We start from the raw sequence: 21,368 nt of genomic DNA, 5'->3' as shown, positions 1-21,368 counted from the left end.
CAGTGATACACCCCTTGCATAGTTGGAAAAGGTGGAATGATAGGCCTTCTGCACCCATCTCCTATTTAAAACATGCGTTGTCTCCTTTGTTAGATGCGTTTCTAGTAGACATATTACTGACGGGTTCTGGTCTTGAACATATTTAATTATTACCTCTCTCCTAGACGTATCTGATAACCCTCTAATATTCCAACTCAACACCTTAATTCTATCCCCCATTATCCCACCCAGTAAACCATCAAACCTTGTAGTATCTCCCCATGCTGCCTCTACCCTACCCTTTTCCCCCCTCCCCCCCTGCTCCCCTCCCCTCCTACTCCCCACCACTTCCTGTTTTTGAGTACTCCCGTGAAGCATCGGGTTTTCCAAACCTGGTCCATAATCCCTACTAAATTCCCCCCACCTCCCTCGCCTTCCCCTCTTAGACACATTCTAAAACTCGTCCCTTTTCCAACAATTCTCCAGTCCCACCCTTTCTATGTATAATCATATTCCACTCAACCAATATAACAGTAAAATGGCGAACAGTAATTAAACTGGAATCTCAAATTGTAAACACCACCACCATGCCTAATTAGGCAGTCCCCATGTTCTGCGAAGCTCACATCAAACCCTTCGCATTCCCCCTGCAAACTACCTCAATCCCAAAGGGAAAGAGGAAAAAAAAAAAGGGGGGGGAGAAAAGAAAGAAAAAACAAGAAGGGTCCCCTGTAAGCTCCTAAGGATGTCGTAGAGCCTCAGCCAGCCTTCTCCAACAAACTGCAGATTCAGACAGTCAGCTCATTCCTTCAAACGGATCCGCTTTTCGTTTGCGTCCAACCACTGCATGGCTTCCTCCGGAGTTGTAAAAAGTGCACCCGCTCCAACGCCGTCACTCTTAGCTTTGCCGGGAACATCATTGAGTATTGCACCCCAATCTCTCACAGGCGCCTCTTTACTCCTGTAAAAGTCATACGTAGCTTTTGAACAGAAATGGAGTAGTCCGGGTATATGGAAATTCTCTGGCCGTCAATCATAAGATCCTCCATGTCTCTTGCCTTTCGCAGTATAGTGTCCCTGTCCCTGTAGTTGAGGAGCTTGGCTAGTATAGTGCGAGGGCCCCTGCCTGCTGGTTGTGGCTGCATTAGGACTCTGTGTGCACGTTCCACGGCATAGAGCTTGGATAAGACATTAGCACCAATTTTCCCCCTGAGCCAGTCTTCTACATATTCAGTGGGGTTTCTACCTTCCGTTTTCTCAGGGATGCCAACAATCCGGATGTTATTCCTTCTAGAGCGATTCTCTAAATCATCATTTTTTGCCATGATTTCAGCTATCTGCTGTGCAAATGTTTTTTCAGACTTTTGTAGTTTTCTAATATGATCCTGTTATCCCCACTCTCTCCTCCACAGCTCCTGTTCTAAGGTCGGCTTTTTTGAGGTCTTTCTTAATGCCAGCAACCTCTGCCTGTAATCCCTTAACTTGCTTTGTCAAGGTAGTCAGAGCTTCTTTACAAAAAGACACCACTGCAAAAACGTCCTTTAAAGTGGGGTTTTCTGGAGCCTCCTCTGCACTATGTGCTTTCTCCACTTCTCCTGTATTATCTTGCTGCTTTTCACCATCCCCCATCTCATCAGAGCTGGCAGCGTCTATCCACTCCTCTTCTTTCTCACCTCTGTTATCTATATGCTGACGTGATTTCTCTGGAGTCCAGGCAAACTTCTCCAGCCTTGCTGCAACCTGCATCCTCTGCTGACAGGCTGCATTAACTTTCTCATCTTCCTGCCTTATCATGGCACCATCTTGAGAGCTAGGGACTTTCCCGCCTCCATTATCTTTTTGCCTGTGACGGACCATGGCACCGCTCTGCATCCACCAGACTCACCCCAGACAAGTCCTTACCACCTTATCTTCCTGACAGCCGGCTGAGGCAGTGATAACAGCGGTGTTCAGGTATTTATCATGGGTGTTTGCAGGAGAGCTCCACAGACACGTCTCCTCACATTGCCGTCCAGGCCACGCCCCCCGGAACGTTTGATAGGATACATGGATATAGGGAGGTCAATTAGGAATCCAGAACCTATTGGGGTCCTTTGAAGGCCTGAGGCTTATAATAATGCAGCTTCCCTTTAAATATCAATGCGGATTACCCTGAAAATAAAGTATTCTATAGGGACCGGAAGTAGGGCAATATTACGCCGCTTTCAGAGCATGTACGGATCTCTTGCCAGCACAGGAAGTGAGGCAAAATGATGCTGTCTTCATCTGAGGGTTGCGCTGAAGACGGAGACCGGATATGACGCTCTCTCCATGACGACAAGTATCAGAAAGGAGGCATGGTAACGCTCCGGATGGGGTATTGATCACCTGACCTCCGTAAACCGGAAGTAGGGAAACTCCACGTAACCCAGATGAGACGTAACTGCTGATCGATGATATCGGGTGCGCGGCGTTGCGCGTCACATGTGGGAGGGACCAGCTGACGATCAACACCAGGCTCTGGGGATAACACCCCCCCTGGGTGACCTATAACAAACTGGGTAAGAGGGACCGGAAATGAGGTAATATGACATTGTTTTATAACCAAACTCGTATATAGTAGGAGTTAAATATGCAGAAAACCAAAAAGAAAAACTCCTAAAAGGTATATTTTAATTATAATTACTCATTAAAATCCGTCAGTATAAAAACAATGCTTATACATGTTCATTAGAGTCAAATAGTACATTTAAAGTGGGTGAAGGAGGGGTGATAGATCCGATTGGTGAGGACAGTGCTGCTTGCTTACTATTCTCAAGATAGGGGCAACTATAATTGCTGCATTTCGTACTCCAATAGTTTTTTAAAATGGAGATTGGGGGTGAGATATCTATCCCTCCCTTTCACCTACCTACCAGCGGAGGTGCACCATAAGTTATTGGGTACCCCCCGCTCCACGTCGGCTCTCCCTAATATCTCCCTGCAGCTCGTCAGTTGCAACCGGGAGACCCACCACCAAAAGATTAATAGTTAGTGCAAATAGTTACAGATAATAATTCAGGCGTATATAAGTATTTTACAGCCTCTCATAGATATTATATAAATCTCAGATCATAGAGAAAAATATTTATATACATATATCTGGATGTAAAAAACTCCCAGCAGGGGGAACTTATCTGCTGAGGTCATCCAGCAAAAACATCCCGTAATCCCGACGCGTTTCCCCCCTATTTTTTCTTTAGGGGTTCATCAGGGGAATAAATGATCCGAGGATTATTTCTTATATCTTTCTAATGCCGGAACAAATTAGTATGGCATCAATAACCCATAATAGGGTCAAACATCCCAGATGCGGCGGATGGCTATATTCAAGGTTCCGTAGGTTGCAGGATACCAGCTGTCATGTAATGCATTACTAATTTGTTCCGGCATTAGAAAGATATAAGAAATAATCCTCGGATCATTTATTCCCCTGATGAACCCCTAAAGAAAAAATAGGGGGGAAACGCGTCGGGATTACGGGATGTTTTTGCTGGATGACCTCAGCAGAAAAGTTCCCCCTGCTGGGAGTTTTTTACATCCAGATATATGTATATAAATATTTTTCTCTATGATCTGAGATTTATATAATATCTATGAGAGGCTGTAAAATACTTATATACGCCTGAATTATTATCTGTAACTATTTGCACTAACTATTAATCTTTTGGTGGTGGGTCTCCCGGTTGCAACTGACGAGCTGCAGGGAGATATTAGGGAGAGCCGACGTGGAGCGGGGGGTACCCAATAACTTATGGTGCACCTCCGCTGGTAGGTAGGTGAAAGGGAGGGATAGATATCTCACCCCCAATCTCCATTTTAAAAAAACTATTGGAGTACGAAATGCAGCAATTATAGTTGCCCCTATCTTGAGAATAGTAAGCAAGCAGCACTGTCCTCACCAATCGGATCTATCACCCCTCCTTCACCCACTTTAAATGTACTATTTGACTCTAATGAACATGTATAAGCATTGTTTTTATACTGACGGATTTTAATGAGTAATTATAATTAAAATATACCTTTTAATATGACATTGTCCCTGAAGGGGATTTAAACCTGGCGGCTTTTTGAAATGAGCTAGGCGCCATTACCCTCGTATCACCGGCATGCGGCCGGCTTATAGACCTATGCAGTGGGATATCTGAGTAAGTACTTTGGAGATGGATTTTGATCTGGACAATGAGAAGGATGTGATGGGGTTTTATTAGAGATTTATATATTGCTTTACAGTTTGCAATAATACCTTACTGAGGGATCGACTATTCACGGCGCAAATAGAGCGTGCATCCCAGGCAGTGGTATATTTTGAGTGAGTATTGATGTTTTTTCAGAAACACTTTGTTGATTTAATATGACGAGAATGATGTGATGGATTTATATACATGTATTTTAAGTTAAACAACAGTACCTCATTGAAGGATTGAATTACCATATATGGCACTAATACAATGTGAGTAATGTTTGATTCTTGGGATGGTTATACATGGACTCTATGAAATGGTGACCAGTCATCTAATATAGACATATTGGTGTTTTCAGTCTGTCATCTGCGCGACTAAGCCTTGGACAGCCCCTGATGAACCTCCGTTCAATTGTTGGTCCAGGAGGAGAAACGCGTCGGGCAGTGATCTACATTTTATGGCGAAGTAGTAGCTATCAGCTACGTCATCTACTGGTGATATCCAGAAGTTTGTTGCATAAAAACATGGACTGTGTCTTCTAAAACTGAAAAGCTGACTATATATTTTCATTACAAAATGCTGAGTATAGAGAAAATGTCTATTTAGCATTCTAAAGGGGCAATATTGTAAATGCCATACTAAATACATATTTCCCCAGAGTGCCTGTGTGGGTGCATGAGAACCTCATGAGATATGGTATAAGGCTCTCACAGAGATCAGCAGCACTAATAAGATGGTCAGTACAGGGTTTTGAAGGGTCAGTCCACGTTGAGCGGGGTCACCACCACGTTGATCCTTGTAGGGTGCCGACCCCTGCGGTCAGGGAGGGAGAGAATAGGGAATCTGCCCGGGATCCTCCCTGTAACCGTAACTGTTTGCATCAAACCAATTTGTTTTTAATGTGCACTTTGTTTGGTTTAATGAAATAAAGTATTGAATTTTATGGTGGGGCTTGTTTTCGTGAGGTGTACTTTGTCTAAAGACCCCCCTGAGTACATTTTTCTAAGGTTTCTAGTCCAGTTGTGGAGTTGCCTGGGATTGGTGGTGCTGAGTGTTGACAGCTTTGTCCTCCGCAGTACGGAGTACTCGGTTTTATATCTTCTCATTATTGGTTTGGAACCTTACAAAGCAACCCTCCACCACCTCAGAAGTGCCATGATTCACTTTATTCATAGACCCAGGACCAGGCAGCTCCTGCTCCCTCCCTGAGTACAGAGGAGGAGGCACCATTAGTGCTTTCTATTACACTTGTATATACACAGTAAAAAAAAATAAAAAACAAAATGTTTTTGCCATTTTGATGTGGAGTCTGGCTGTGTCTGCTCCCGCAGCTGCACAATGCCATACAGCTGCCCTACTATTCAGGGATGTTTTAGAATAGAGTAGACCGCTGATCACCTGGACTCTTATGCGGGCTTCACACGGAACGATCTATTGTGTGATTGCACGAGCGATCGTACCCGCCCCCGTCGTTTGTGCGTCACGGGCAATTAGTTTCGGAATGACTTCCAGGGTCTGGAACCAGGCACCGGCCACGACAACGACCTGACGAGTGTCACACACTCCCGGGACCGAGTATCCCATTGCCCAGCGGCGTCACAATACACTTTGCTGGTACTGTATTATAGTGCAGATTTAATACCTGGAAAATCTGCAGCATATCTGCCCCATGTGAACATACACTTAAGCGGGCTTTACACGCTACGATATTGCTAGCAATTGCTAGCGATATCGAGCATGTAAGCACCCGCCCCCGTCGTGCAAGCGAAATCGTGTGATCGCTGCCGCAGCGAACATTATCGCTATGGCAGCGTCACACGCACTTACCTGGTCGTCGTCGTCGCTGTGACTGCCGAACAATCCCTCCCTCAAGTGGGAGGGACGTCACTAAACGGCCGGCCAATCAAAGCAGAGGGGCGGAGCTGAGCATGATGTAAACATCCTGCCCACCTCTTCCTTTCGCATTGTGGCCGGCGGCAGGTAAGGAGACGTTCCTCGCTCCTGTGGTGTCACACATAGCGATGTGTGCTGCCGCAGGAGTGACGAACCACAACGAAAAACAACCCTTACCGATTTTTGAGTTTGGGATGACCTCTTCATGGTGAACGATTTTCACCATTATTGAGGTTGCTTAAGGTCGCTGGTAAGTATCACACGCCGCGATATAGTTAATGACGCCGGATGTGCATCACGAACAACGTGACCCCGACGATAAAACCTTAACGGTATCGTAGCGTGTAAAGCCCCCTTTACTGTGTTGGTAAATTACAAAGGATTGTGGGTTACTTATTAGTGGAAACTTCTAAAATATGGAAATGATCCAAGAGCAGAACATTGAACATAAAATGCTGTCATACTGTCGATTCCAGAAGAATTTATTCTTGTGTTTCTATTATTTCTTAGATGAGAAGAAGCAGCAGTTTCACCAGAAGCTTTGTGGGTATGAAGATCATGCGCTGAGGATGATATATGAATATTTCAGGGATGATCTTATTTTCATTGTGGAGAACTTAAATACTCAATTACTTTTGGTTGAGCTGCGTTCCCAAAATATCCCTGATGTGGAGGTAAGAGGATGTGGACCGCCGGTGTTGTATGCCCCATGGGCCTGCCTCATTATTGTATTTGCACCTGTGTTTGTTGAGTTATTCATGAATCTTTTTTTGTTTGCTCTCTAATCATCTTTCCATTTGTGCCTTTTTAAGCCTAATGTATATCAGTGTGACTGTTTTTAATTAATTACTGTGGTGGAGTTTAGGGTTTTCAGATGATTTAACCTGATTCATGATTTGTTCATGAAAGTTGCAAAATTTGTTGCAAATGTCCCAGTTTTCTCCTGTAGTGAATTTATGTAGGTCAGAGATGTTGTCGCAATGTTTGCACCATTTCATGAAATGTAACTTTTTGCACTAAAAACTAACAAAAAAGGTTAAAGGGTTTGTCCAAAATTAACAATTACTTCAATTCTAATTGTTTTCTGATGTAGTCTAATAATCTAATCTCTTTACTACGATAATATACTTTAATTTAAATGTTCCTGTCTTTCCCTCACTATGTTATCTAACTTTTTTTTTATTTTTTACATACTTCCTATTGGATGACGCCATGTTTGTGAATCTCCAGTGCATGGTGGGATACTCAAATAAGACATCAATGAGACATGGTCAGAGGGCAGAGACTGTGGTCACAGTCCACACCCTGAAAAGCGTCATCAGTGATGTCTGCTTCAGTCAATTCCGCACCTTGAGCCAAAAATGCATAGCAAAACACATGTGTTTTCGGTGTGCTGTTGCCGCGTTTTTGTCCCATGCATTTTTTAAGGCTGGAAGGGCTAAAAAAACACAGGACAAAAATGGACAAAAAATTGACATGCTGCAGTTTTTTTTGTCAGGCCAAAACTGGAAGCAAAAAAACAACAACATGCGCACAGCATTTCAGAATGCTCATAGACTTTACTGGGGGAAGGAAAGCCATGCTGTTTTTGGCAACAAAACTGCACCAAAAATGCATCAAAAACTGTAGCGTGCACATGGAGCCTTACAGTAGTAAGGGAACAATAGTGACTTTTTAAACCCTTCACGACATTTGATGTGCTGTTACATCAAAGGTTGTGTTCCTGCTTTTGATGCGAGCTCACACACAGAGCCCAAATTATTCCCCAAATATTATGTGCCTCTTAATAGCTGCAAGCGGGCTGGAGTTTCACCCGCTGCTACTAGCCAGTTAAGGGTAGGGTCACACGAGTGTATGAAAAAATAGTTCTACTCTCCTGGATGAAAATGGGACTGTTTTACACTACTATATGTGTGAGGGACCCAACAGCCAATCACAGATGCAGTCACAGAGTGCGCATCTGTGATTGGATGCTGGAGTAACCTGAGACAAGCCCCTACATTCTAGCATCTAGAATGTATGGGCAGATTCCAGGTTACTCCAACAGCCAATCACAGATGCCCATTCTGCGTGACAGCGTCTGTAATTGGCTGTTGGGTCCCTCACACATATAGTAATTTAAAAATAAATAAATAATTTAAAAAAATGACGTAGCGCCCCGCTTTATTTTTGATTCTCAGCGCAGATAAAGCGGACATCTATGGGCTGCTACTCCCATCTGCCTTGCGTTACCTTGGCTGGCAATCAAAATACAGGAAGCCCATTAATATTTTAATTATTTCAAAATAAATAAATAAAAAAAATGGCAGTGGCACACTGAGTAATAAAAGGGATAATATTAGCTTTGTATTCTCAGCTGGTACTAAGCCCAAAATTCATGGAGTCACGCCAAATTAGACATGGCCACCATGAATTTCTAGTAAACAGTAAACAAAAAAAAAAATTAGAGACTCAATCTTTATTATAAAAAATCCTAAGTCCGACTTAGTTCACAGGGAAAGCAATATCAGCTCTTCTTCATCGCTCTGTACAGACAAGCGTCTATACAGAGCGAGAAGCAGGCTGATACTGAGGGCATGATTCCACTTTTTGCGTATGACTCTTGCATCTGTATCACCCAGCATGGCGCACACTCTCCTGACAGGAGCACCTCAGCTGCGTGAAAATACATGCAGCCGACCCGCTCCTGTCAGGAGAGTGCGCCGAGCCGGGTGATACGATGCAAGACTCAGACAGTGACAGTCAAAGTTCTCCCGGACGATTCTGATTCCAGGTCCGATCATTAACTTCCCTGAGTAATCACTGCACTGCTCGTCACTCAGCAGTTCTCGGCCGTAATCGCGGTGACATAATGGTTCACCGGACTCGGGTGAACCCTGACGTCACCACGAACAAGGCTGAAAAAAGCTGAAAATTGCCGAGTGACAAGCAGTTCAGTGAATACTCCCGGAAGTTAATGATCAGACCCGGAAGCAGAAGCATCGCAGGACCGGTAAGTATAATGACAATGTTTATTGTTAGCTATATTCTTTATTTTACAGCCCACTGCCCCATCCCATTGGTGTAAAGTCCAAGCTCAGGGTCTGGACGCAAGTGCGCCTTATCTGTGACCCCGAACTTGAACTTTACATAAAGCTTGGGTGAGGCTCCCGATCCCGAACATCGGGGGGGTTCGCCCATCAGTATTCACCACCTATGTGTTTGGAACCATTCAGAGGTATGTTTTTCATGCATGTGTTCTATCTGTCGCTTTCATGAATAAAACATGTACCCATTATAGGTCTATGGAGCTAGTCATGAGTCCATGTTATTTTTCGGACCAAGTGGTCTACAAAAGTCATGAGCTCATGTCCATGTTTGACCACAGTCATGGTTCTAAATTACCCATACAAGTCAATGGATCTATGAAAATTCCTGGCAGCACACAGATGGCATCAGTGTCAGTGATTTCCATTGTAAAGGGCAGGAGAAACTTTGTAAACTATTTATATTTTTCTTACTTTAATAACACTGGGGGTAAAAACTGATACACATCACACACTGACCAAACACTGATAAAAATCAGAGGAAAAACACTGGGGACGCTCTGACCACTTTTTTTATACAGATGAACAATCCTAAACTTCTGAATATGGCCTTACAGACACAGTTTAGTCCATTTCTTCATCCTGCTATTTCCAAGTGGCTGAATTTCAGTTCTGCTTCAAAGCATCGACAATTTCCTGGTTAGTGGCAGCCATGTAGGAAATTATATTTAGTATTTACATAGTGATATACATAGTATAGTCGGTCCCGATATCGCTAGCGTGGGTATCCGCCCCCATCTGTTGTGCGACACGGGCAAATCACTGCCCGTGCCGCACAACATCGCCCAGACCCGTCACACATACTTTCGTGCCCGGCGACGTCGCTGTGACCGGCGAACCGCCTCCTTTCTAAGGGGGCGATCCGTGCGGCGTCACAGCGACGTCACTGAGCGGCTGCCCAATAGCAGCGGAGGGGCGGAGCTGAGCGGGACGTAACATCCCGCCCACCTCCTTCCTTCCTCATAGCGGCCGGGAGGCAGGTAAGGTGAGCTTCCTCGTTCCTGCGGCGTCACACGGAGCGATGTGTGCTGCCGCAGGAACGAGGAACAACCTCGTTACTGCTGCAGTAACGATTTTTGAGAATGGACCCCCATGTCACCGATGAGCGATTTTGAACGTTTTTGCAATGATGCAAAATCGCTCATCGGTGTCACACGCAACGGCATCGCTAATGCGGACGGATGTGCGTCACCAATTCCGTGACCCCAACGCATTAGCGATGTCGTAGCGTGTAAAGCCCCCTTTACTTAGGTTGAAAAAAGACCTGGTTCCATCTAGTTCAACATTCCTCCACCAGTTATACATTCTGTCATGATCATACAAGACCCATACATACCCATACAAATAACACTGAGACAGACTACAGAGTATAGGTTGGAAACAATTGGCCATTTGTTTATTATTAACCCCATAGCGACGGCCTAACGTCTCAAGACGTCGGAAAAACAGGGTACTTATTCTGTTCCGACGTCTTGAGACGTCAGGCCGGAAAAACCCTGTAGCGCCCCCCAGTGACGAAAAATCTCGGGGGTTTCAGCTACCGGAGGTAGCTGAGACCCCTAAGAATATGAATCGGGGTGTTTTTTTTGGACCCCGATAATGTGATCGCCGGTATACACCGTATACCGACGTACACATAAAAAAAAAAAAGTGGCAAATAATGCTGATTTCTTTCTCATCTGACATGATCAAACATGTCAGATGATAAAGAAATATAATCCTCTAGTGCCCCCAAGGCCCCCGGTACCGGAGAGTCCCCCCACAACCCCCCCCCTCTCCGGAGCAGTCAAAATGGCGCCGAAGCGCACAGAAAACTGCCGCCGGCGCCAGCTCTGCATTCATTTCCCTCCGATCTGAAATGATCAAACATTTCAGATCGCAGGGAAATGTCCTCCCCTGACCCCTCCTCCGGTCCACCGGAGCCCTCTGGTCCACCGGAGCCCCCTCCGGTTCTCTGGAGCGCTCCCCCTCCCCCCCCTCCGGAGCATGCAAGATTGCGGCGCGCAGCGCACAGCGCACGGCCGCATTCATCCTGCTCTTTCTGCCGCATGTGACACGTCACATGCGGCAGAAAAGTCGTCCCCAGGTCCCCCGGTCAGCCCCCGGTCAGCCCCGGTCAGCCCCGTTACCTACCTGCTGCTCCGTCCCCGCGATCACTCCGCCTCCTAGAAAGCTGGCGGCGCATGCGCAAGACAGCGGCTGTCAGCTGGATCCTTGTAAGCAGGGACGCTGACCTTGCTGCTGCGCTGTGGACCGGGGGAGAGTGAGTGCAGTAATCTGCAGCCACACTCCTCACATGGAGAGCCTGCTGTTCTAGAATATGGGGATAACGTTCTGTGAGCGTGCCCCTCATATTCTGGAATGAGGTTACTGCAGGTCACTCTGCCCTAGGTTGGACCAGGGCAGTGTGAGTGCAGTATTCTCAGATTACTGCACCCACACTGCTAATGGAGAGCTTGCTCTTTCAGAAAATGGGGGATACGTTCCCTGATCGTGCCCCCCATATTCTAGAAGGTCCAGAGTCGCTGAGGGACCTCCAAAATGGATTACAGCGACCGAAATTTATTTATTTTCAATAAATTGGTGAAAAAGGAATGTTTCGGGGAGTTTTTTTTTCAAATAAATTTTTTTTTTGTGTTTAATTTTTTTCTATTACTGACTGGGTTAGTGATGTCGGGTATCTGTTTAGATGCCGTGACATCACTAACCCCAGGGCTTGATGCCAGGTGACATTACAGCTGGTATCAACCCCGTATATTACCCCGTTTGCCACCGCACCAGGGCGCGGGATGAGCTGGAGCGAAGCGCCAGGATTGGCGCATCTAATGGATGCGCCACTTCTGGGGCGGCTGCGGCCTGCTATTTTTAGGCTGGGAAGAGTCCAATAACCATGGCTCTTCCCACCCTGAGAATACCAGACCCCAGCTGTCCGCTTCACCTTGGCTGGTGATCTAATTTAGGGGGGACCCCACGTTTGTTTGTTTCTTTAAAAAACGCCTGGGGAGCCCTCCAAATTGATCACCAGCCAAGGTGAAGCTGTCAGCTGTGGTTTGCAGGCTACAGCTGTCTGCTTTACCCTAGCAGGCTATCAAAAATAGGGGGGACCCCACGTCGTTTATTTTAATTATTAATTTTTTGGGGGGCTAAATACAAGGCTAGGCACCCTTTAGTGCCACATGAAAGGCACTAAAGGGCGCCAGCTTAGAATATGCAAGGGGGTGGGACGTTATATATGTTTGACATCTATCCATTCATCCATTGTAGCATTTTAGGCTGTGCGCCCACAATCAGGGTTTGCAGCGTTTTGGGCACAGTGTTTTCCCTGCATCCATAACGCTGCATTGTGCAGTAGAAGCACAGTGGAAGGATTTTTAGAAATCCTATGCCCACTGTGCTTCTTTTCTCCGCAGCATAAACTGACCTGTGGTGCAGCTTCCCGAGCCTCAGCATGTCAATTTATGCTGCGGAGACAAGAGTGTTCTCTGCAGGTAGCATAGAGCTAAAGTCCACAGCAGCCTGAACCCAAATCGTGGGCATGGGCAGCTGCGTTCTCCCGTGGACAACACTCACATCTCTGCAGGAAGGCTGACACTGTGTACTAGACACCGTGTCGCTGGATCATGGCCACATAGCCTAAAAGTGAGACATTTGTTGCTACCGCAACATTTTTGTGAAGTACCTGTGGATTCAAAATGCTTACTATACTCCTGAATAAAATCCAGTTTCCAAAATGGGGTCACTTGTGGGGGGTTTCTGCTGTATAGGTACCCAAGGGGCCCTGCTAATGTGACATGGTGCCCGCAATTTATTTCAACTTTTCCAGAATTCAAATGGTGCTCCTTCCATTCCAAGCCCTCCCATTTATCCAAATAGAGGTTTTTGGCCACATGTGGGGTATCCGTGTGCTCATAAGACATTGGATAACAACCTGTGGGGTCCACGGTTTGTTGTTGCCTCTTGAAAAAGTAAGAAATATGATGCTAAAGCAACATGTTTGTGAACAAAATGTAAATTTTCAATATGGCAACCTAAGGTTATCAAATTCTGTGAAGTACTCTTGGATTCAAACTGCTCAATATACACCTAGATAAAAGCCTTGAGGTGTCTTGTTTCCAGAATGGGGTCATTTGTGGGGGACCTCCACTGTTTAGGCATCTTTTAGGGGCTTTCCAAATGCAACATAGCGTCCGCTAATGATTCCAGCCAATTGTGCAGTCAAATGGCGCTCCTTCCCTTCCGAGCCCTGCTGTGCACCCAAACAGTTGATTTTCATCACACATAAGGTATCAGCATACTCAGGAGAAATTGCACAATAAATCTTATGCTGAATTTTTTCCTTTTACACTTGTAAATAAAAGCTACCTGGTTGAAGTAACAATTTTGTGGTAAAAATGTATTTTTTTATTTTCACAGCTCAACATTATAAACTTCTGTGAAGCACCTGAGGGTTCAGGGTACTCACCAAACATCTAGATAAATTCCTTCAGGGGTCTATTTTCCAAAATGGGGCCACATGTTGGGGAGCTTCACTGTATAGACACCTCAGGGGCTCTCCTAATGCAACATAGCGTCCGCTATTGATTCCAGCCAATTTTGCAGTCAAATGGCGCTCCTTCCCTTCCGAGCCCTGTCATGCGCCCAAACAGTTGATTTTCACCACATATAAGGTATCGCCAAACTCAGGAGAAATTGCACAATAAATTTCATGGTGATTTTTTTCCTGTTACCCTTGTGAAAAAAAAGCTACCTGGTTGAAATAACAATTTTGTGGTAAAATGTTATTTTTTTATTTTCATGGCTCAACGTTATAAAATTCTGTGAAGCACCTGGGGGTTCAGGGTACTCACCAAACATCTAGATAAATTCCTTGAGGGGCCTAGTTTCCAAAATGGGGTCACTTGTGCGGGGTTTCTGCTGTTTAGGTACCTTAGGGGACCTCCAAATGCGACATGGTGCCCGCAATCTTTTTCAGCCAAATTTCCTTTCCAAAATTCAAATATTGCTTCTTCCATGCCAAGCCCTCCCATTTGTCCAAACAAAGGTTTCAGACCACATGTGAGATATCACCGCGCTCATAAAAAAGTGGGTAACAAACATTGAGGTCAAATTTTTGGAATTACCTCTTGAAAAAGTGAGAAAATTGATGCTAAAGCAACATTTTTGAGAAAATTATTAAAATTTTCAATATGACAACGTAACGTTAACAAAATCTGTGAAGTACCTGTGGATCTAAAATGCTCACTATACCCCTTGTGAGACTGTGACCGGGGTTATCTATGACGGCCGGTACGTCTCGCCCCGGTTGCGCTCACTCCATGTATAGAAAGCAACTCCACTCCAGGGTTAATGTTTTCCCTGCAGGCTGAAAGGAGGGTTAAAAGGAAGCAGGAACATGGGCGTGGGGCCCTAGTGTGAGGGAGTGAACACAACTCCCTGAGTTTCTGCCAGGGGAACACATGTGTATTGTTTTTGGACTTTTGGTTTGTGCAATAAACCGTGTGCTGTGACCATTGGTGCCTGGATCCCGTGTCTTCTGCCGTGCAGCCGACCACGCTACCTCACAGATGGTGGAGAATGCGGGCATGCCAGCCCGGTGAGGTGTAGCATCCATCCCTGGTGACCCGGTAGCACATGTCCTGGATTCGAGCGGCTATACTACAGCCCAAACCCGGCGACGCCATGGAGGACATACTAAAGCAGCTGGCTCAGGCTAATGCACAGCAACAACAGGCTAATGCACAGCAGCAACAGACCAATGCACACCTGCTCCGGTCGTTGGATCGTCAGCAGCAATCCTTGAAATTGCAGGAACAAAGACACCAAGAACAGATGGTTCTCCTGGCCAAGTCGATCCGTGCCGGACCGGCAGCAACAACCCTGGGACCGGGTGATGACGGCAGCGTCCGGAAAGTGGTGAGACAAGCGTTGCAAAAGATGACCCCGGGGGATGATGTGGAAGCGTTCCTGGCGGTGTTTGAGCAGGTGGCCGAGCGGGAGAAGCTGCCGACCCCCCAGTGGGCTGAGGTATTGTCGCCCTATCTGATGGGGGAGCCCCAAAAAGCGTACCTGGACCTCTGTACCGAGGACGCCATAGAATATGCGACCCTGAAAGCCGAAATACTTGCTCGGTTGGGGGTGAATACCTATGTACGGGCTCAGCGGGTAAATCAGTGGTTCTATGAGGAAGCCAAACCCGTACGCTCCCAGGCCTATGACTTATTGCATCTGGTAAAGAAGTGGTTGCAGCCTGACACTCTGAGCCCTGCGCAAATGGTGGAAAGGGTAGTAGTTGATCGCTTTGTGCGCACTTTACCCGTCACCATTCAACGGTGGGTAGGACAAGGCGACCCAAGTACCCTGGAACAATTAGTGTGCCTGGTGGAGCGGCATGTGGCTACGCAGGACTTGATACGGGACACTGAGACTTTGCGTACCGCCCGTCGGTCCGGCCCCTCCAAGCCTAGGGCCAAGGACCCACCGCTGACACCGGTGCGGGAGTCCGCTACCGTCCCGTCTGAGGCCGCGCCCGCCGTCCCTGAGGTCCGGAAGGCTATGTACCCTAAACGACAACTCGTCAAGGGGGTTTCCTTCCCTATTAGATGTTGGCGGTGCCAGCGGGTGGGACATATGGAAGCCCAGTGTCCCCTCACCACGGAGCCCATGGATTGTGGGGTTACCCGGCGGGGTTCAATGTATGCTCAGGTGGTGTGTACCGCTGACCTTGTCTCCCCGGAGACTGCGCCCCTCTTGTGCCAAATACAGGCGAATGGATGTACGGTTACAGGCTTGTTGGATTCCGGAAGCTTAGTGACCCTTGTGCGATCAACCCTAAGGGCTGAAGTAAAGGCCACAGGACGTACCGTGGGGGTGGTTTGCATACATGGGGACCGCCGAGACTATCCCACGGGGATTGTCACCATCACAGCACCCTGCGGTCAGGTGCAACATGAGGTGGGACTTATTAACACTCTTCCCTATGACGTGATCCTAGGAAGGGATCTGCCCTATTTTTGGACTCTATGGAAGGGGCCTCCTAAGTCCCCTCAGATATTGGACAGTCCGCGACCTGAGCCCGACAATCCCGAATCCGGGACGCCTGCCGTAGGGGTCCCCATGATAGGGACAGAATGTGAACCCGATAGGTCGCCCCTAGAGGTATTGGCAGGAGAGGCTGAGATGGTCGAGCCCATCCCGGAGTTGGAGGCGTCCCCGGATACGTTTGGGACAGCCCAACTCCAGGACCCTACATTAATACATGCCCGGAGTCGGGTGACAGTGGTTGACGGGGTGGCACAGCTGCCCAGTGCCCAGGTAAGGTACCCCCATTTCGCTCTTAAGCAGGATTTACTCTACCGGGTAGATGAAATACGGGGCGTGGGGGTAGAGCAGTTGGTGGTGCCCCAGCCATATCACCGGCGGGTCCTCAACTTGGCTCATAAACACCTGATGAGTGGCCACCTAGGGGTCAAGAAAACGCAGGAGCGAATATTGCAAAGGTTCTATTGGCCCGGGGTCTTTGGGGAGGTAAAACGGTTCTGCGAAACCTGCCCGGAGTGTCAGCTTACCGCACCCCTGGCCCACTTTCGCAGTCCGTTGGTACCATTATTACCCATTATAGAAGTCCCTTTTGAACGGATAGGGATGGATCTGGTGGGGCCCCTCGTAAAGTCCGCTCGAGGGCACCAACACATCCTAGTGATCGTTGACTATGCCACCCGGTATCCAGAGGCGATACCTCTCAGACATACTGCGGCGAAGCTTATAGCTCGGGAGTTGTTTGCTGTGTTCTGCCGGGTGGGGTTGCCCAAGGAGATCCTTACGGATCAGGGGACCCCGTTCATGTCTAAAGTGACCAAAGAGCTATGCCGGCTACTCCAGATCAAGCAGTTGCGTACATCTGTGTATCATCCTCAGACGGACGGTTTAGTGGAACGATTCAATAAAACCCTGAAAACCATGCTCAAAAGGGTGATTTCCAAAGACGGGAAAGACTGGGATATGATGCTTCCCTATTTGATGTTTGCCATACGAGAGGTGCCACAGGCATCCACGGGGTTTTCGCCTTTTGAGTTGTTATACGGGCGACATCCCCGGGGATTGTTGGACCTGGCAAAGGAAACATGGGAGCAAGAGCCCACCCCCCATAAAAGTGTGATTGAACACATTTTAGGAATGCAGAACTGCATAAGCGCGGTCATGCCAATTGTGAAGGAGCATTTACAGGAGGCTCAGGCCGCGCAAAGCGGCCGCTACAATAGACAAGCCACCGTGCGGACCTTTAAACCCGGGGATCGGGTGTTGGTATTGATCCCCACAGCGGAGAGTAAATTCCTGGCTCAGTGGCAAGGCCCCTACGAGATAAAGGAAAGAGTCGGGGTGGTCAACTATAAGGTATTGCAGCCCGGTAGGCGGAAACCTGAACAAATATACCATGTCAACCTATTAAAACCTTGGCAGGAACGTGAAAGCCTGATGGTTGTTTTTTCCCCATCTCCCTCCTCTTCGGGTCGTTCAAACCCGGCTCCAGCGACCTCCGGAGAGGACGAATCGGAAGTAAGGATTGGAGAAGCCCTCACCAAGCAACAGAGGCGAGAGGCCAGACGGCTGGTTCAGCAGAACCCCGATGTCTTCTCCGAGCTGCCTGGTAGGACCAGTCTGATACGACATGACATTGTCACCGAGCCTCACCTGAAGGTACGCCTGAAGCCATACCGGGTGCCGGAGGCTCGAAGACAAGCCATATCAGAGGAAGTGAAGACAATGCTACGCCTGGGGGTCATCGAAAAATCCCGGAGTGAATGGGCTAGTCCCATTGTCCTAATACCAAAACCCGATGGCTCCTTAAGGTTCTGCAATGACTTTAGGAGATTGAACGAAGTATCCAAGTTCGATCTCTACCCCATGCCCTGGGTGGATGAGCTGATTGATAGGCTGGGACAGGCGCGATATTTCACCACGCTCGACCTGACCAAGGGGTACTGGCAGGGCAGGTGCCACTGACGGAGTCCGCCAAGGAGAAAACCGCTTTTGTTACGCCGGAGGGTCTCTTCCACTATGTTGTCTTGCCTTTTGGGTTACATGGCGCTCCGGCCACGTTCCAGAGGTTGATGGACTTGGTGCTGGAACCCCACCAGGCGTATGCATCAGCGTACCTTGATGACATCATTATTTACAGCTCTGAGTGGCAGACCCACTTGGAACAGGTACAAGCGGTGGTGAACGCGCTCCGAACAGCCGGATTGACAGCCAATCCCAAGAAATGTGCGTTGGGGCTCACGGAAGCCCGCTACTTGGGCTACGTAATAGGCCAAGGAGTGATTAAGCCCCAAATTAACAAAGTTGAGGCGATCCAGAAGTGGCCTAGACCCCTGACCACGAAGCAGGTTAGGGCCTTCCTGGGTATCGTGGGGTACTACAGGAGGTTTGTAAAAAATTTTGCGGGACTATCAGCCCCCTTGACGGACCTTCTCAAAGGCAAGAAGACCGTCATGGTGCGCTGGACACCGCAGGCCGAGGACTCCTTCCGGGCCCTGAAGGGGGTCCTGTGTGGACAGCCCGTTCTTGTCAACCCTGATTTCCGGAAGGAGTTCATAGTACAGACTGACGCCTCGGAGGTCGGCCTGGGGGCAGTGCTGTCTCAGGTGGTTCAGGGGGAGCAACACCCCGTCACCTTCTTAAGTAGGAAGCTCACCCCTCCCGAGCGGAATTATAGCGTAGTGGAGAAGGAGTGCCTGGCGATCAAGTGGGCCTTGGAGTCCCTACGCTATTACCTGCTGGGACGACAGTTTCGCTTGGTGACTGATCACTCTCCGCTGGTCTGGATGAGGTCCGCCAAGGAACGGAATGCCCGGGTTACCCGGTGGTTCCTTTCTCTGCAGAACTTCTGGTTTACGGTTGAACACCGGGCCGGTAGGTTGCAGGGCAACGCCGATGCCTTGTCCCGCGGCCCGTGTTTGATGGCAGGAGTTCAACCCCGCTCGCTTGAACTGAGGGGGGGGGGTATGTGAGACTGTGACCGGGGTTATCTATGACGGCTGGTACGTCTCGCCCCGGTTGCGCTCACTCCATGTATAGAAAGCAACTCCACTCCAGGGTTAATGTTTTCCCTGCAGGCTGAAAGGAGGGTTAAAAGGAAACAGGAACATGGGCGTGGGGCCCTAGTGTGAGGGAGTGAACACAACTCCCTGAGTTTCTGCCAGGGGAACACGTGTATTGTTTTTGGACTTTTGGTTTGTGCAATAAACCGTGTGCTGTGACCATTGGTGCCTGGATCCCGTGTCTTCTGCCGTGCAGCCGACCACGCTACCTCACACCCTAGATAGAAGCCTTAAGGGGTCTAGTTTCCAAAATGGCATCACTTGTGAGGGGTTTCTTCTGTTTAGGTACCTTAGCGGACCTGTAAATGCAACATGGTGCCCGCAATCTATTTCAGCCAAATTTGCTTTCCAAAATTCAAATATTGCTCCTTCTGTTCCGAGCCCTCCCATTTGTCCAAACAGAGGTTTCTGACCACATGTGGGGTATCAGTGCGTTCATAACAAAGTGGGGAACAAGTTTTGTGGTCCATTTTGTTGTGTTATTTCTTCTAAAAGTGAATAAAATTGGGTTAGAGCAACATTTTTAGGTAAAATTTAATTTTTGCTTTTTTTTCATTCCACATTGCTTTTGTTCATGTGAAGCACCTGAAGGGTTAATAAACTTCTTGAATGTGGTTTTGAGTACTTTGGGGGGTGCAGTTTTTAGAATGGTGTCACTTTTGGTTATTTTCTGTCATCTAGGCCTATCGAAGTCACTTCAAATATGATGTGGTCCCTAAAAAAATGGTTTTGTAAATTTTGATGTAAAAATGAGAAATCGCTGATAAACTTTGAACTCTTCTAACTTCCTAACAAAAAAAAATGTTGTTTCCAAAATTGTGCTTATGTAAAGTAGACATGTGGGAAATGTTATTTATTAACTATTTTGTGTCACAGAAATCTCTGGTTTAACGGTATAAAAATTCAAAAGTTGAAAATTGCTAAATTTTCAAAATGTTTGCCAAAATTCAATTTTTTTCATAAATAAACGCAAAAAATATTGTCCTAAATTTGGTACTAACATCAAGTCCAATATGTGACGAAAAAACAGTCTCAGAATCACCAGGATCCGTTGAAGCGTTCCAGAGTTATAACCTCATGAAGTGACACTGGTCAGAATTGCAAAATTTGGTCTGGTCATTAAGGTGAACATTAGCTCCGTCACTAAGGGGTTAAGGGTTACCAAATAAACAAGTATATAAACCATAACAAAACATTACCGTATAATAAACCAAACCCAAAATTCAAAAACTAATTACCATAATCCACCCAGAGCCTCTGGGCGATTTTTTTCCCTCTAATATAAACAAATGACAAAATAAAACGAAGAAAAATAAAAAACAGGGCGGGAGGGCGGGGCAAATTCTTCTTTGATCTTCAGCTGTGAATGGCACAGCTGACCAAAACCCACTCTTTTTATAGGGAAAACCTCTCCGCACAAAAATGTAAACAACCAATAAATATCCACCAGACACCCGCGTGGTGTGTTAATTGGCCAAAGCCACACCTGTGTTACTAGGCAGAAAAATCACCTCAGTGCCTCATAAAATATTATAAACATCCGCACAGTGCTCTGATTGGCCACAGACCACACACCCGCGTTACTAGGTAGAAAATACCTCAGGGCCTGCATGATCATGTCAATCCCCCAGCTAGTTGCTATGGGATTTTGCATGATCATACAAGAGCCATACATACCCATACAAATAACACTAAGACAGACTACAGAGTATAGGTTGGAAAGAATTGGCCATTTGTTTATTATTAAGGGTTACCAAATAAAAAAGTATATAAACCATAACAAAACATTACCGTATAATAAACCAAACCCAAAATTCAAAAACTAATTACCATAATCCACCCAGAGCCTCTGGGCGATTTTTTTTCCCATACGGACACTAATGCCTCATTAGTGTCCCCCCCCACACGGCCAACAAGCCAATTCTCCACCATACTCTGTAGGCCCAGGTTAAAAATATCGATACCAATATCAGATAAATGTATCCCATCTGCCCTATAGATGCCGTGCTCAAAACCTTCCAAATCCAGATGCCTAAAAGAAGATTCCCCAATAGAAATTAAAAATTTAGCTAAAACCCTATTGATTTGCTTTCTAATCCTCTCCATAAACG

At 46.9% G+C, this 21,368-nt stretch overlaps 1 protein-coding gene across 5 annotated transcripts in view; it reads left to right on the top strand.

Annotated features, from left to right (window-relative positions):
• The window catches only part of LOC142290977 (NACHT, LRR and PYD domains-containing protein 12-like), a 1,131,354-nt gene that overhangs the window by 268,184 nt on the left and 841,802 nt on the right, over positions 1-21,368 (top strand). For all 5 annotated transcript variants that reach the window (XM_075335136.1, XM_075335138.1, XM_075335137.1 and 2 more), the window contains one exon: positions 6,585-6,748. In XM_075335136.1, the coding sequence (XP_075191251.1) occupies positions 6,585-6,748 (164 nt within the window). The remainder of the gene's footprint in view (positions 1-6,584; positions 6,749-21,368) is intronic.

This window comes from Anomaloglossus baeobatrachus, chromosome 2 (assembly GCF_048569485.1).
Source record: "Anomaloglossus baeobatrachus isolate aAnoBae1 chromosome 2, aAnoBae1.hap1, whole genome shotgun sequence".
NCBI lineage: Eukaryota > Metazoa > Chordata > Amphibia > Anura > Aromobatidae > Anomaloglossus > Anomaloglossus baeobatrachus.
This window is presented reverse-complemented; position numbering and strand designations above follow the sequence as displayed.